The sequence below is a fragment of the Nicotiana attenuata genome, unplaced genomic scaffold (genome assembly GCF_001879085.1).
Source record: "Nicotiana attenuata strain UT unplaced genomic scaffold, NIATTr2, whole genome shotgun sequence".
NCBI classification, from domain to species: domain Eukaryota; kingdom Viridiplantae; phylum Streptophyta; class Magnoliopsida; order Solanales; family Solanaceae; genus Nicotiana; species Nicotiana attenuata.
The window spans coordinates 15170-30303 of record NW_017674072.1 but is presented as its reverse complement, the minus strand read 5'-3'; the positions used below and the strand labels follow the sequence as shown (position 1 = coordinate 30303).

General features: G+C 40.8%; 2 protein-coding genes across 2 annotated transcripts; both read left to right on the top strand.

The window, feature by feature from the left end:
* The first annotated feature begins 2147 nt into the window (after window positions 1-2147).
* On the top strand, window positions 2148-4412 carry LOC109217937 (NEP1-interacting protein-like 1). Its single transcript, XM_019382234.1, has 5 exons — window positions 2148-2801; window positions 3184-3362; window positions 3633-3716; window positions 3802-3969; window positions 4067-4412. The coding sequence occupies exons 1-5, from the start codon at window positions 2630-2632 to the stop codon at window positions 4187-4189; spliced, it is 726 nt and encodes a 241-aa protein (XP_019237779.1). The 5' UTR covers window positions 2148-2629; the 3' UTR covers window positions 4190-4412.
* Window positions 4413-12582: 8170 nt separating this feature from the next.
* LOC109217938 (15-cis-phytoene desaturase, chloroplastic/chromoplastic) lies at window positions 12583-14317 on the top strand. The gene has a single exon (XM_019382236.1). The coding sequence runs from the start codon at window positions 12644-12646 to the stop codon at window positions 14099-14101; it is 1458 nt and encodes a 485-aa protein (XP_019237781.1). The 5' UTR covers window positions 12583-12643; the 3' UTR covers window positions 14102-14317.
* Window positions 14318-15134: the final 817 nt, after the last annotated feature.

The following is a 15134-nucleotide window of genomic DNA, read 5'->3' as shown; positions in this document are numbered from 1 at the left end:
AGCTAAATAATATTTAAAAAATATTCCTACTATTGGTACTAATACTCTTTCTGAAACTTAAATACCGGAAAGTGTCTGTGATTCATTTTCCTAAACACTTCTCCTTATTTAGTAGATTCCGATTTACCCTTTTATTTCTTTGGACACAAAAGCTAAACAGGTTGAAAAGCGAATATCAGAAGTTCTATTAGGGTTAGACTTATCTTTTATAGTATATTAATAATTATATCATCCAAATTCACCAACTTAATTTTTTAAGAGCGTCATTGTATACTTCAGCTGTTCGAATATGATAATTAATTAAGAACAAGGACTAGTCATATTAGATTCATAATCAAAATTAAATTTTTGGACTAGTTATTTCTTGTGTTCCGAGTGCACATTCCTTGTCCCTCCCAGAAAAATATCTCTACATAAATCTTATATAAAATACACTGTGATCTATCCACCCTTCACCAAACCACCACTTCTTTTAATACTCCCAATTCTTATCTGCAAGAAAAAGGAGAAATTAATTCAAAAGCCAAAAAGGGAATGAGAATTGGATAAAAAACCTACTAATTCAGAGTTCTTTTTTTTTTTTGGTAGAATATGCCAGTCAATTTGAAATATTGTATTAATAAAAAAGGGCAACAAGTTTTTTTCCCTACATGTCACGATAGGCAACCTCTATGACGTGGTGTTTCACCGCACATGTATTGTGATTGTTTATCTTGAAAAAATATCATATGAAATATACTCATAATCTATCAGCGCAAAGATACACTACTACAGGTGGGTCGGATCAGATATAGGTGAATCAAAAATGAATAATATAAAAACGGCTAAAATATCTCGCTTGTTCATATTTAATACGAATAGAAAATGGGTTAACCGATGGATAGTATGAGGGGCAAGTGTACATGTAGCCATTCTCATATATGCAATTTAAACGGCTAAAATATCTCGCTTGTTCATATTTAATACGAATAGAAAATGGGTTAACCGATGGATAGTATGAGGGGCAAGTGTACATGTAGCCATTCTCATATATGCAATTTAAAAATTAGCCAGTACTTATTTTATTCTGAAATTTTAAACTAAAAATCATAATTTCAGGACAACCTAGGACATTTCTTTGTCCTGAAAAATTAAAATTCATGACACACTGGCTAATTCCTAAATATCATCCTTTTAGAGTGGCTACCTGGTGTCATTTCTACATAATATGAATACAAATATTATCCATTGCTTTTTGAATGTGATCACTTTTGAAAGAATTTATAGTCTCCCAAATTTGAGGAACCCCCAGTTTGAATCTTTACAAATATAAAACTCAAACCGATTAATTATCCATTAAGTATTTATTTTTAAGTGGTTAGTATGAATCTGATTCATATTTGCTTCATATTTATAAAGTTCATTATCCAACATATCTTTTCGTGGATAATACGAATGGGTAATTATTATTTTTATCCATTTTGTCACCATTATATTAATAATTCCGCATATCATGCAGGGGCCGAAGGGGGTTCATCCGAAACCCCGTCGCCGAAAAATTACACTATATATGTAAGGCAAAATATATTTTTTGCATCTATATATTGCCCCCTCCGTTTCATATTAGATGAGGTACTTTCCTTTTTAGTCTGTTCTAAAACAAATGACACATTTCTAAATTTGGAAATAATTCAACTTTAAACTCTTCATTTTACCCATTTGACCTTCATGATAAGCTTTTATAGCCACACAAATGTCATGGTCCCGCAAACCTTTTACCCCTTGAGCTTTTAAGACCACAAGTTTCAAAAGTCTTCTTATTTTTTCTTAAGCTCCGTGCCGAGTCAAACTACCTCATCTAATATGAAACGGATGGAGTATGTTTTAAATCCTTTAGCATAGCTCAAAAGCATAGCTTAGTGGTCAAGGGAATTCAAAATTTTTGTAATGTCATTGGTTCAATTTTCACTAGTTACAATCTTTTTTAATTTTTTTCTTTTTTAAACCCCTTAGAAGAAACCCTGCCTCCGTCGCCGATATTGTGATCCATAATATTTTATGTGACTTGAAGTTGCTATAATAAATCAAAAGGAATTGAGAATTCTATAAATTGCAGCCTCCGCAACATGACATTCCAACGCAGACCATTTCTCCTTCTTACAAAGAAGAACACGGAGATGAGCTGAAGCTTTGTCATGTGATTTCAATTCGTGGATTACATAAACACTCGAAACTCAAACAAAGACAAAAAAATAATTTTCTTTTGTCAAAAAGAAGCTTCACTTTCTTTGGTGGCCTTTGAATTTTTTTGCAAAAGAAGCCAAATATCCCAATCATATATTTTTCACTTTCCCTTTTATTATTTATATTCTATTATATACTGTCAGCGGGAGAGAGAGAGAGAGAGATAGAAAAAGAAAGGAAGCTATAAATGCGAGCAGGTTTGTGTAGGTTCTTTTCGCCTTTGGCTTAGCAACTAAGATTACACCTTCCTCTTAACTTCTTCTCTTTTTATTTATAAAATAATATATACTCTTTTTCTTTATATATATATATATACAACGCTACTTTCAAAAGACTACACATTGATATTTGTGTATATAGCAGTATCACAAACCCCAAAAGAGTTTTCTTGAATCGAACAAAAAAGATGGAGTTTTACGCATACCCATCTCGTGCTTTGCCTTCATCGTCATCATCCTCTCTTTCTTCTTTTTCAATCGGGGATTTGGTTGATAGGGCCAAAGATTGTTTCTGCCTTGCCGTCTCTACCATCGTTGGCAATGTTTTCTCTGCAATCTTCACCTTCTTCTTCGCACTAGGTGAGTTTTATTTTTCATTCTTATTAACTTTATTTGATTGTGTATGTTCCTCTTTCGGTTGTGTGGGTTAAATTTGATTTGCCCCAAATTGTGCATCCCATTTGATGGCTTACAATTCAGTGTCCTTGTTAAATTTTTCTTGTGACCTAAAATTAGGGTATGGAAGAATCTGAAAATGGACAATTTTTGGCCTTTTAAGCCAATATTTGCCCATTCTATTCAAAATATGATGGAGATATTTGGCTCCCTTCTCTCAAATATATTTGTTTTTTTGTTGGTGATTGTGTTCCATATGTTTAGGATGTTTTAGAGGAACCGCTTGCTTTAATTTCTTAAAGTTATTTTCTAATTTGAAGCTAATAAGGAATGGATTTGGTTCTAGTGGGCACCTTATTAGGAGCAATGACCGGGGCTTTAATAGGCCAAGAGACAGAAAGTGGATTTGTTAGAGGTGCTGCAGTTGGTGCCATCTCTGGTGCTGTTTTCTCTCTTGAAGTCTTTGAATCATCTCTGTTGCTATGGCAGTCTGATGAATCTGGAATTGGATGTGTTCTTTACTTGGTAAGCATTATTACTTATTTCTCACTGATAATGTTGAAAGTTAGCTGACAAATTACTTAACTTCTATAAAAGGGATAACTTCATGTGAGAAAACATTTTCCTTATAGAGTAAGATCCAATCTGTATCCTGGTGTCGCACCCCATGGTGGTTTCATTCGACCCACCCCCCTAAAAGAGTAAAAAAGATACAAAAAACAATGAGAGAAATGTTAGTTCTGTTTCATGATCCATTGGCATATGATTAACCGATAAAACTGTTGAATTGTACAGATTGATGTAATAGCGAGCCTGTTAAGTGGTAGACTAGTTCGTGAGCGGATTGGTCCAGCTATGCTAAGTGCAGTGCAAAGTCAGGTGTGCTGCAGCCTCATTCACACCTATAGAATATTGTTGAAACTTGATATACTTTCAATTGTGACGCGGGCTTTTTGTTGGACAGATGGGAGCTGTTGAAACTGCATATGAAGAGATCCCTAACATTTTCGATACAGGCGGGGCAAAGGGTTTACCTGGAGATTCTGTTGAAAAGATCCCCAAGATTATAATTGCAAATGATAATGATATGGATGGTTCTGGAGAGAGAGTCTCCTGTTCAGTCTGTCTACAGGTAAAACACACTTATACCTTGTGTTTGCTCTTTCTCTTTCTGTTGTTGAATTTACTTAATCGATTCTGAACACTGTTTGTTGTTCCATTGTTTCCAGGACTTCCAACTGGGAGAGACTGTTAGATGTTTACCACAATGTCATCACATGTTTCACCTTCCCTGCATTGATACATGGCTGTTGAGACATGGATCTTGCCCATTGTGCAGAAGGGATCTGTAGGTGACCATACTCTGTAAATTATATAACATGGTTTTTTTTTTCTTCATACTCTCTTATAGGATTTCTCTATTTCTTTTCTCCTCTCTTGTACCAATTTTCCTGGAAATATAATGTAATTAGAGTATGTGCTCCTTTGAGCTTGGTCCTTGTAGTTGATTACCATCCTGTAAAGAATTTTGAGCAATCATAGTGTACTCTACTTCCACAGAGCAGTACTTCTGTATTGGCGTGCCTCTTGTTTTGCGATCGCATTGTGCAAGATAAGATCTGCCTTGATCCTGATTACTTAACAGGTCATATCTCAAGAACAGTATTTGGCTGACCAAAATTGACTAGTTTAATCTTTGTGTGGAATCCTATGCCTATTGTAAATTATAAACTGCTTGTGGTGCTCTGTATAGACAAAAACTTAAGTTAAGTATTGAAATGAATATGTTTAAGTGGTTGATTTTTCTCAATCAAGGAGGAAAGAAGAACTAGTCGGCCAAAATATCTTCATTCCAGGAATGTTCATTCACCAAACATTCTGCTGCTGATCTTTCAGCTTACACCTGTGCATAAAGTCATACCTATATTTGCAGTAAAAAATTATTTTTGTTCAAGTCTCTACTTGGCAAGCCTGTAGCCAGTAGATATATAAGATATTTGCTTGGGTTGGCTGTGCCAATTGCAGGATATTGAGCTTGGTCAATGATTGTTGAATTTCACCAACAATTGTTAGACTTTCCCTTGACTTTTGCAACTTTATAAAAGTTAGTTATGTACCTCTCCAGCAGACTTTTGGAACTGCTATATATTAGAGGGCTGAAAACTCTTCCTGTTTTTATGCTTTCGTGGCCTTTCTTTGTTTTAGTGCTTGACTTGATCAAGGTCCTTGTTTGGTCCAATAAATACATCGATGGGTTGCCTCGATCTATTTACTTGATTAAATGATGGCTTTTATACAAATGGTTATTGGTTTTCTTATGAACTACTCCCTCCGTTTCACAATAAGTGATCAATTTGCTTTTTTATTTTGGTCCAAAATAAGTGTCCATTTATATAAAATTATCAAAAAAAAATTCAATTTGTTTTTACAAAATTACCCTTATGTACATATCCCTAAAAAGTTTTCTTAATCCTCACATTGAATATTTAATTAAGGGTAGTTTAATTATACTAGGTATTTTTGTATAGAATTTAGTATTTTCTTAATGGGCGTGCCAAAAGTAAATTGATCACTTATTGTGCCAAAAGTAAATTGGTCACTTATTGTGGATCGGAGGGAGTAACAGTAACACCCTCCCCCGCCACCCCCAAAAAAAAAAAAAATTAAGGAAATTGTTTTAATTTTCAACATTTATAGCCCAAGGTTTTGGAAGTTGGGAATGCAGGTTTGGTGCCTTAATTAATGTTTGAAAAATTCAAATCAGTGTTGTAGATGGCATAATGAATAGTGGAGAGTTAACATTTATGCAGCAAGTGGTTTGCAGTGAAATGACTTGTTTATTCAAGAAGACAAAACTACATCGACAGACTTAAAAAGTCATTTCTTGCGTGCAGGAAAGTTAAAAGACAGAAAAATCTGAAATGAAAGCGCTTCACTTCAACAAATGGAGCCTTCTTCCAAGCCTAATATTTGCCCTATAAATGCTTTATTTCTGTTGAGTAACCACTGATTTTATATTTGGTGGGTCATCATTTTGGGCATGTTGAACCATTTAAATGCTTCCAAATAAACAACGTTAGAGAGAGAAGGAATTATAAAATGCATAGTGTTCATAAAAGTCTTGTAGATTCAGTTGGTCAAAGAAAGCTACTTCTCAAAACCTTGCCACAAAACAAAACGATTAAAGAGTGTAATATCTAAATGAGTATATACTATATCGTATATTGCGTTTAATTTCAAAATGAATGAATGTCAATAAATGCCTATTGCGAGGCAGATTGTGCATAGACCACGTCTCATCTGTATAGGTCAAAATCTGATCATACGAGTGCTGAAAGGGATGCAAGGCGCCGACTAAGCCGTGGTTGTATTCACTAGGCATCATAACGATGAGTATCTCGGCTACTGCCGAGATCGAACTATCAGAAAGTTTGTAAGGGGAAGTATATGTCGTGACACTTAAGGGGAACGACCTAAAGTACAATCAGCAGATTAGGGTGTTCTGGCTAATGACTGTTGGATAAAAAGGGGATGCTTATAATATATATAGGAGGCGAGAGAACAAGGAAAAGGGGCCTCTCGGTTACAGGAAAAAGAGAGAGAAGGAACGTAAAAGGTCTCTGAGGAAAATGAAGCCAAGGTCTAGATCTTGGATGCAAATCTTTGTAATCATCTTTCTCAAATCAATAAAGATAGATTTCGCAGCTGTTAATGGCATCCCTTCTTTTCCTTCTTTGTTCTTACATTCAGAACAGTACGTCGAGAATGTAAGCATGTCATTTATGTTCCATATCCCTTTTTAATCTTAAAGATTCATGAGCTTGACTATATCTTATTCTCTTATTCGATGTGTTGTGATCTAGAATAGTTAATTATCCTTGGCTAGGATTTATCCTCTATTTTCTTATTAATTAGTTTAAGAAAAAGCTTAACACTTTTTGGTCAAACAATTTGACGCCGCCTGTGGGGATTTTCTAGCCAAAATCTTAGTTCCCTCTAGATCTAAAACAAATCAGAGCTTCACCTCCCGGTTGTCGTAGCCTCACCCTCTCAGTATAAAGACCAACTTGGGAAAGTTGTAGGCAAGCTTTTGGAAATAACCAAACCAATTAGGGTCAGATCTCTACATGAAATCGAAATTATGTCTGATATTATACAAAACCCACATTCCGCCTGTAGCGATGGGTTTGGCACGTCGTGAGTACTCAAAGTGGAATTATGGCCACTACGCACTTAGCACGTCTGAAACCTTATTTGCCGTATTAACGGTATACTTTCACCTCTTGGGAAGGGCGATGGCCTACTGCATGATTCTTTGAAATAACCAGCCTATCCTGCTTTATTTTTGTACCCGTACGCACGGTGTAATTTATGTACACAGTATAACACGTTTCCCCTATTGTTTGCGCAAATCTTGGACGGGATCGGACCGGGACTCGGGCTTGAGATCCCAACGGGCAAGGTAAGTTCAGCCCATAACAAGCCTAGACGCGACTAACGGCGAAGCCACACGGGGCTGCCAGATCTGAAATCACCATTCGAGTACGGGATGAAACGGGTTGCCTACAACGCCCCTCCCCCTTCGCCGACTTACCAGGTCAAGGTAACAGGCAATTTCGTTTGGGTTTAACTAGTCATTTTCTTTTTTGGATTGTTATAGGAACACGAGCGTTCCCACAGTTGCGCAAACAAGGAACAAATACCACTGAACGCACTAAGCAAAACCCTCCGCACCATACCATACTGCGAGTAACATAAACGGCTCAAAACAGGCCGACATTGTTAAGAAACAATCTCCATAACCTGAAACTGAGCAGTAAGCCCATGGAGCATATAATCTCTTCAACACAGGCAGAAAATGAACTCGAAAAAGCTCGCCCGAACAACCGACTAAATATTACGCCAATTTGGCTTACTAAATATTATGAGTCACGTACGAACATCGTTTAAATTAGTGAAGTCCCAGGGTGCCCAGTGACCCAAGCAATAAGTTCATCGTCTGCCCCGTTAACGGCCTCTCCAGGCCGAGCAAAGGGACCAGATAAACCGGGACTCACCCGACGCACAGTGCTCTCCAATGAAAGCAAAATTAAACAAATCGAGACTCACCCCGACGCATAGTACTCTCCAACGAAAGCAAAATTAAACAAATCGGGACTCCCCCCGACGCACGCGTAAACAATGCGGCAACGAGTAATGTTCTCCAATAAAAATAATACAACGGACAAATTTCACCATCTCTCCAAACCCGCACATCGCCAAGTGAAGAAAAGTTGGACCTCTCTCGAACTTTCAACGGGTTACAATTCGACCTCGCTCAAATTTACACCTTTACGGCCATCGGCCGTCGCCAAGCGAAAAGAAAGTTCGAATTCTCTCGAACTCGCAACGGGTTACAATTCGACCTCGCTCGAATTTACACCCTTATGGCCGTCGGCCGTCGCCAAGCAAAAAGAAAGTTCGACCTTACTCGAACTCACAACGGGTTACGATTTCGACCTCGCTCGAAGTTACACCCTCATGGCCATCGGCCATCGTCAAGTGGAAGTGAAATTCGATCTCGTTCGAATTCACAACGGGTCACACTTCGACCTCAGGTCATAATTCGACTTCACTTTAATTGATGCCCCTGGCCATCACTAAGCGGAAGTAATACTCGAGTTTACAAGTCAAAACTGACTTCGCCCAAGTTGGCAAGTCTAACTCCGACCTGACTCGAATCAAGCGAAATAAAATCGCATTCGAATTCCTAATTAAAAATCAGGGACTCATCGCGGGGAAATATGAAGATCGTTTTCAAAAAAGAAAGAGAACGAAAGTCAAAAGATATGTGACCAAAGGCAAACGACTATTTTATTCAGAAGATGCACATGCGCAACAGTTGTGCCTTACAAAGGGACAAAAGCGGGCCCCCAAGAAAGAGATGAAAGCAAACAACAAAAGATCAAAAAAAAAACTAAGTACAAGAACTGCAAAAATCTTTTCCTCGGCATCGTCCCCACCGCCGTTCTCCCCAACATCGTCCTCATTAGAAAGAAGCCCATCTCCAATCTCAGCACCCTCACCGGCTTTCGGTGTCGCAAGGTCATAACCACAGGCAAGACGAGCCTCGCGTGCCTTCGCCCGAGCATCTTCATAAGTGGCCTCAGGAACGCCCCTCGCCTCCCATAAACTCTTGTATATATCTCGTTGGGCCTCAGCATGGACCTATAGCTCATACAGACGGCAGGGAACAGTATCAGAAGCAGATTCTGGATGCCCGAGCCAACAACTGCGCCTTCTTGGCCTCAAGGGCCGCAACTCGATCTCCCAAGGTCGAAGCCTATCAAGTTCACCAATCTGTTCCTCGAGCCGCGCCTCCCTCAGTGTAGTCGTCGCCCTCTCAGACTCTTTCTCGGACTTGAGGACGCGAATAGTGTCTTCTAGCGCCGCCGCCTTCGCCAAAGTCGACACTCGATCCCTCTCAGCTCTCTACAACTCGGCCACCTTCTTTTCTAGCTCAGCCACTTTCTCCATCCATAATGCGCTTAGGTCGACGACTCTGGTGGCATTTTGTTCAAGCTCGGCTAGCAAAGACAGCACCTTCGCCTGAAAGTCTTCACACTCCGCCGCAACCCCTTTGCCCACTCCAAGCTCCTCGTTCTTGGCATGAAGCAACTCCTCAAGCTCGCTGCATATGCGGATAGACCGCATCAGTTCCTCGTCCCTTTTCTCGAACTCCTCCCTAATGGATTGAGCATTACCGCCCGCCCTGAGTTGCACATGCATCTCACAACATTTGTTGCAATACCGATGATACTTCGCGGCCATTTCTAGAAAAACTTCGGCCCTTGTCTCGGCCCTACGGGCACTCACGATCTCCAGCATGTAAGTCTAAAAAAAATAAAGAAGAGGGTAGGAATCAACAAAGGCAAAATAGCATAAAACAAATAAAAATGGCGAAAGAAAACTCACCCTCAAGGACATCCTGGCCTTGACATTTGACAAAGCGGAATCATTGAGCTCCCGAAGAGACTCACTTTCAGCGGCGGAAAATAGAAGGTCGAATTAATGAACCAACTCCACCGTGTCTTCCAACTGGTTAAAATCCGATGGAATTTCGAGTATGCGAGAAGGGCCCTCTGCCCTTACGGCAACCCTAGTAAATCCCTCCTCGAACATCCTCATGTCTTCGGAATCAATGTCTGAATCGGATTCATAGTCATCCACCATGACGCCCTTCAATCTCTCACCGGCCGAAGATGGAGTGCGACCTAGTCGAGACGACGATGGGCCGCTCGGAACCGTAGTGGTAGCCTCGGAACCCCGTCCCTCTGCCACAGTAGCCTCTTGAACGCTTGCAACAGGCATCGCCTCCTAACCCAGGCTAGCACCACCGCCAGCTTCGAGCACCGTCAAAACAAGGTCACCACTCGAGGGCGTCTCAACTAAAGAAGCCCCTTCCAACACTATCCTCCGCCTCTTCGACGGGGCTTCTGCTCCATCGACGCGAGAAGGTTCACCCGTTGAACGAACTGCGGGGAATGGAGTCTCCGACCGAGGAGCAACCTTCGAACGAACAGTTTCGGCCACAGATGCGGTATGTCGAGCAACCAAACCCTGTACACCCCCACCCGCAGTTGCTCTTGGTGCGGGCAGGGCAGAGGGAGCCGGTTGACGGAATGCGAGGGGAGGAGCCCTCGCCCATCTCACTGCTCTTCGACCTGTCAACAAGAAATTGGTTCAAATAAAGATAAAATACGGAAAGAGGACGAACAAAGAAATAAAGCAGATGAAGCCGAAATAAGCCGACTCACCAGTGGAAGGTTTACGCCCAAATCTCTCATGAAAGGGCGCCCATTCACGGATCCGCATCGTGCGAGGTAGAATTGCACTCACCCATTCGCAACAGTCGGCAACTTGTGGAGGAGGCACCCTCTCAGCTACAAAAACAAAAACAAACCCTCAACGAGGTCATTAAAGGGGGGCGACCGACAACCCTCTTAAGAAAAAATGGATGAAGTAAGAAGAAAAGAAGGCCTACGGGCAAAGTTCCACGTCTCAGGAAACCCCGCCGGGTTTGACACGACGTGCTTTGTTCGGACGAAGAAAAAACTCTCCCAAAAGCAGCGATTTATCTTATCATCCATCTTCACCACCAAACTCTTGGCTCCTCGGTGACTCATGTGAATCTTCGTACCCCTAAGAAAATTGGGGGCAAAGAGGTGTAGCATGTGCTCTAGGGAGATTTCACGGTCGGCGAATCCACGTACTTGATGAGCATAAGGAAAAGATTGTACGCGTATGGAGAGAGTTGAGCCGGACACACCTCATAGAAGCGGCAGAAGTCCACCACCAGGGAAGGAAGAGAAGAGTGTAACCGATGACAAAGGGATACGCATAAAATGCACAGTAGCCCGGACGGTGTATGTGCACTATATCCTGGTCCGCCGGAACCAGTTCAATGTGATCGAGGATCCCCCATTTGGCTTTGAACGCCATGAGTGGAGCAACATCCATCGTAGAAATAACGGGTTCCGGCTCGTCTCCGGAGGGGCTATTGAAGTCAGTCCTCGCCTTCCCTGGACGGGGAACCACCTCATCCACCGTCGGAAAAACTCTCGTCTTCTACCGGACCCTCTCCCTCTTCGATTAGGGGCACATTTTCCAGCATCGGAGCACCAATGGCTCCATCGGGGTTGGAGTCTCCACTAACCATCTTCTCTTTGGTTGAAAGAAACGAGAATGGTGAAAGAAAAAGGTGGTGTTCACAACAAATCCTAACAGACAGAAGTATGAGAAGCTAAAGAAGAAAAGTTACAAAAATTTCTTTCGAGCAATTAAGAAGTGTAACATTTAAATGAGAGGCTCTCCCCTATTTATAGGAATCTAAATGCCCTGAGCGGGAAAACCAAGCACCTCCAGTTAGAAAATGGTAAAGGCACGGGAAACGACGCAATGCATAGAAAACGTGCGCCATAATGACGCATGAGACATATTAATGACATTCTGAATTGACGTGAAGGTCTAACACAGCTCTCGAAACGTCACGTCTCTATCTCGCCATGAGATGTCCGCCCCACACATAAAGTGTTCAGATTTCTCCCAATTTTCGGATCGATAGAGTCCGCCCATCGTGCTCGCCAAGAGGCGACCCCAACAGGCGGAGGGACTAATTGTATGGGTCAAAATCTGACCATACGTAGATTAGTGCTGAAAGGGATGGCAGGGGCCGACTAAGCCGTCGTTGTATCCACTAGGCATCATAACAATGAGTATCTCGGCCACTGTCGAGATCAAACTATCAGAAAGTTTGTAAGGCAAAGTATATGTCATGACACTTAAAGGGAACGACCTAAAGTACAATCAGCAGATTAGGGTATTTTGGCTAAGGACTGTTGGATAAAAGGGAATGCTTATAATATATATAGGAGGCGAGAAAACAAGGAAAAAGGGGGTTCTCGGCTACAGGAAAAAGAGAGAGAAGGACAGTAAAAGGTCTTTGAGGAATATGAAGCCGAGGTCTAGATTTTGAAAATGTACCAATTTTACGACAAAATATAGTTGCAGTATTTAATTAGGGGAACCAAAAAATTGAAAAAACGACTAGAAATTCAATTCTCGCGGTCCACCTTATCTTCTCTTTCAATATTTTTGATGTAATATGTCGTAGAATCTTTTTTGTTTTTCACTATGAAAAAGAAAAAGAAAAAGGAACAGGATAGCTGCCTATACCTTGAAGCAGAGAATCCCGCCCCACCAAATGGATAGAATACAACCAACGAACTCCACATTAGCAACTGTCCCTTACGTTTCCGTTATCCTAAATGCCGCCGTGTCTCTGTCTCCCCGCCACTCACTCTCTCCCCTCCTCAAACCTTCTCATCTCCACGCGCCACCGCTTTCGACTCCCTAAACCGCCGAATGCTTCCTCACAGATATCCCTGAACTCGCCATTATCCAATCAAACCTCACCCCCTCAGCCTAAAACAACCGGAGTCATTGTCATTGGCGGTGGCTTAGCTGGCTTAGCAGCTGCAACTCGGCTTCAAGCCGATAATGTCCCATTTCTACTTCTCGAAGCTTCTGACGGTGTTGGCGGCCGTGTTCGCTCTGACGTAGTCGACGGTTATATCCTCGATCGTGGTTTCCAGATTTTCATTACTGGTTACCCTGAAGCTCGAAAAATCCTTGACTATGACGCCTTAGACCTCAGAAAATTCTACTCTGGGGCTCAGGTTTACTACGGTGGTCGCTTCAACACCGTTGCTGACCCTCTCCGTCACTTCTCCGATTCTCTGCAATCTCTAACTAACCCAATCGGTACAGTTGTGGATAAATTACTTATCGGATTGACTAGATTAAAAGTTTTGACTCAAGGAGATGATGAGATATTGAATGCTGAAGAAGTTACTACTATTGATTTACTGAAAAAGATCGGTTTTTCGGATGCAATATTAGAAAGGTTTTTTCGACCTTTTTTTGGCGGGATTTTCTTCGATAGAGAGCTTGAAACGACGTCGCGGCTGTTCAATTTCATCTTCAAGTGCCTAGCTCTAGGTGACAACACACTTCCGGCTAAGGGCATTGCTGCGATTCCAGAACAATTGGCGGCGAAATTGCCGTCGAATTCGATACTGTTGAATTCACCAGTCGTTTCTGTTGATTCAGAATCGAATTCGAGCTCAAGAATAAGGGTGAAATTACTAAATGGAGAAATTTTTGAAAGTGAATTTGGGATAATATTGGCAGTTGAAGAGCCTGAGGCAGTTAAGTTATTGGCGGGAGAAAAAACCGCTGAGGTTCGACAACCGGTTCGGAGCACTGTTTGTTTGTATTTTTCAGCTGACCAAGATAAAGTTCCGGTTCGGGACCCGGTTCTGCTTCTTAACGGGACGGATAAAGGGATAATCAATAACATGTTCTTCGCCACTAATGTTGCTCCCTCTTATGCTCCGGCAGGAAAGGCACTGGTTTCTGTGTCGCTTGTGGGGCTATATGGTGATGTGGCGGATGAGGATTTGGTGGATCAGGTCGTTAAGGAGCTTTCGGGTTGGTTCGGGCAGTCGGTAGTTGGGTCGTGGAGTTACTTGAGAATGTACCGGATCGGGTTTGCCCAACCGAACCAATGCCCACCCACCAACTTGACGAAGAACCCAAAAATAAAACCAGGCTTGTATATTTGTGGAGATTATGTGACTAGTGCTACTTTTGATGGAGCTTTGGTTTCTGGCAAAAAAGCAGCAGAAGCTTTGTTACAAGATAGAGCCTTGGTTACAGTATAGCTAAATTTTGGTGTTGAGTTTCTTCAGTTGTGTAAACTAGAGATTTTTTTGGTGTTCTTGATTTATTTGTATATGATTCATAACCGTTTATAGCTCATTTTGATGCATTACTTAGCCTTCTCTTTTTTTCCTTAAGTGTGCTAATTTGTATAAAGAAAAAGAAGACGGTTTGATTTGTTCTGTTGTTAATATATAATTGCAAGTATATTTGTTAAACAATGTTGTTTTACATTATGTGATAAATGGAGCAACGTGGACAGTTGAGAATTCATATAGGCAAATCCCACCTGCTTGTAATTGAGGCATTGTTGTTGTTGTGGTGTTGTTTTACGTCATCTGGAACTCACACTCTGAAACAAGAGAATAACAGCATAATTTGCAAAACTCCATGTGGGGAAGATTGTTTTGTTTTGTTTTGTTATTCAGATGTTAGATGTTTGGCTTATGTTTTTGGCTGCAGAAACAAGCTTGGGGAGGCACAGTGCAGCGTCCACGCCTGTAGATTTGACTCCTTCATACTGCATTAATTTTCAAACTTTCAAGGTTTGAGAAGCTTCTTTTAATGTTAAGTTTTTAGCTAGATGCCAATTTTTATGTAAAAGAACTTGCACACAACAGAGAAAAGACATAGTTGTTGTTCTTATCCAATTGAACATAGATTCTATCTTTTTGTTCTTAAGAATCAGGGAAGGACAAGGGTCTGATGCTCCTGGTTCTTGACTTCTTAATGTTTACAATTTGTTCACGACTAAATCATACAGTTCTGCCATGAATTTTATAGTAATATTTGCCCTATTTAATTATGAAACAGCGTCTGTCTTACTTGCTAATACAATAATGGAGGTTGCTTTCAGTTGATGGACCATTGTAGGTATCTTTAATCCTTCTAATTATTACTAATATAAACCAGACAGTGATGTCTTTCCTAAATACAGTGTCTGATGCTGCCAGCAATTATATAATATCATGGAAACATGAGCATTATTTCATTGCAATTAGAAGCTTCTCCAAGTTTTTATATATATATATATAT